The 2,161-nt window shown below is 57.3% G+C and overlaps 1 protein-coding gene across 1 annotated transcript; it reads left to right on the forward strand.

Annotated features, from left to right (window-relative positions):
* Positions 1–4: 4 nt before the first annotated feature.
* On the forward strand, positions 5–2,155 carry GEMIN4 (gem (nuclear organelle) associated protein 4; the record flags this gene model as incomplete). The annotated part of the gene is made up of 1 exon (XM_008944081.1): positions 5–2,155. A coding segment is annotated over one exon (2,151 nt), but the record flags the coding sequence as incomplete, so codon positions are not given.
* Between the last annotated feature and the right edge of the window lie 6 nt (positions 2,156–2,161).

Consider the following 2,161-nt stretch of genomic DNA (forward strand, 5'->3'; position numbering starts at 1 on the left):
GCGGGAGCGCGACGCCTCCCTGGAGGACGGCCTCCGGCCCCCGAAGAGGTTCAAGGGTGACCCTGCCGCTCTGAGTGACCCCCCTGCTGCCAGCAGCCTGCTCATGGTCCTGATCGAGGGCCTACAGCAAACCTACGGGAGCATCGCCCTGCCCCGCCTGCGGTGCTACGCCCTGGCCAACCTGGTGGAGCTGCTGTCGGTGTTCTCCGAGCTGCAGCCAGAGGGCAGCCCCCTCCCTGCCGCAGAGTACCTGGGCAAGGTCAGCTCTGTGGTCAGCCTCTGGAGCAAGGACACTGAAAGCCAATTCCACCACAGGGGGCTGGACGAGAAGGTGAAGGAAGCAGAAAGAAGTGTGAGCCTCTTGTCCAAGGCTAAATTGTCTCGTGAGGAGCTCTTTGTTGGCTTGGACTTTCTTTGCAGCTTGATGCGTGCCTGGGGAGAGGAGCTGCAGGGCACCCTGACCAGCTCTGAGGAGCTCTGCTATGAGAGCTACCGGCTCCTGGGTACCCTTAACAGCTTTAGGAAGAGCCTGGTTTGCTTCTCGGAGACTGGAGAGCTGGGTGAGGATGAGGCACGTGTAGTGTTAGAGCTGACACAGATCACCAAGGACTTCCTCAAGGAGATCGGTGCCAGCCTGAAGAGTGAGGGTTTGGACACCAGCCTTCTGTCTTCAGTTGCCATGACAGTCATTGACCAAAAGCTAGAGCGGCATATAGAGATGTGCTCCATTTTTGCCTCTGAAAAGACCTGGGCTTTTTCAAAGGACTGGGTTCACTGCCTTGAGAGAAACAAATCCCTCTTTCAGAAACCAGAGCTAGTTTTGAAATTGCTGGAGACGCTGGTGAGCTTTGCCACGTCCCGCCAAGACAAGGAGGCCCAAGAGCTGCAGATGCAAGTGACCAAAGCCATCGTGGAGTGTTACACCAACCTTTCATTAACTGACAAAAACGAAGTGATCTCAGGTGTCCTGGCGTCCTGGGGTGCACCAGGTCTGTCCCTGAACTTGCAGGTTGTCATGGAGGGCTTCCAGGAGGATCTCAATGTGACTTTCAACCAGATCACAAAGAGTGTGTCTGATGAAGGCCTGACCAGAGCTGTGGATTCTGTGGCCAGGCTTGTGCTGCTGTACCCCGAGGCCACGGTGAAGCAGGTTTGTAATCTTGCTGTAGTCAACCTAGGAGTACACCAGTTCCTCGCCCAGATCCTCTGCTCCTTCCCAGCACTGAGCTTCCTGGAGACCCACAATGACCCAAGCAGGCCACGGGGCCTCGTGGTGAGGTGTCTGGAGGAGGCGGTGTGGGGGAAGCTTTCTTCTGTGAGGGAAGAGGAGCAGTTCCTTGAGTTCCTGGCCTTTCTCATGCAGCCAAGTTCAGCCACCCCCCTTGTGTCCCCTGCAGAAGTGACCCAAGCCTTTGTCCTTCCCTATTTGAAGTCAGACTCTGCTCAAATTGAGCTGAGCCTGCAGATCCTCAGTAAGGTTTTGAGGATACACTCCTGCTCAGAAGAGCACTGGATCAAATCTTGCCACCCGTTCCCACTTCTCCTCAGCCTCTGCAAGCTTCTCGATGGTTACACAAAGTACTGGCATCAGCCCAGGGACCAGCTCTTCCCTTCGCTGGAGACCAAAGACCTGATCCTGACCATCCTCTGCCAGCTCTGTGAGGTGGTAAGGCCAGAAACCGCCCCCTCCCCTGAGCTGTGGGTCCAGTCGCTGGCTTGGCTGCACAGGAAAGTGGCGTCTCTGGACTGGACCGTTGGTCTCCGGCTGAAGAAACTCTATGGAGACCATTTCAAGAACGAGGTCCCGGCAACACTGTTTGAGATCTGCACGCTTCCGGAGGACGAGTGGACGTCCCAGCCTCTGCCAGCCTACGGACCGGGCAGCGGGCTCCTGGCATGGATGGAGTGCTGCTGCGTGTCCACGGCGCTCAGGGAGACCATGCTGACGCTCCTCACCGTCAACGTGGACAACCCCGAAGAGGTGAATCTCTTCAGCAAAGGGTTCCTGGTGGCCTTCGTACAGGTCCTCCCTTGGTGCAGCCACAGCGAATGGAAAAGGCTCGTGCCCGTGGTCGAGAACCTGCTGCAGAGGCAGATCCTGCACGTGCCCTACACGCTGGAGTACGTGCAGTACGTGCCCCTGCTCAACCTCCGCCCGTTC

This window comes from Merops nubicus, unplaced genomic scaffold, assembly GCF_000691845.1.
Source record: "Merops nubicus isolate BGI_N331 unplaced genomic scaffold, ASM69184v1 scaffold40047, whole genome shotgun sequence".
Classification (NCBI taxonomy): Eukaryota; Metazoa; Chordata; class Aves; order Coraciiformes; family Meropidae; genus Merops; species Merops nubicus.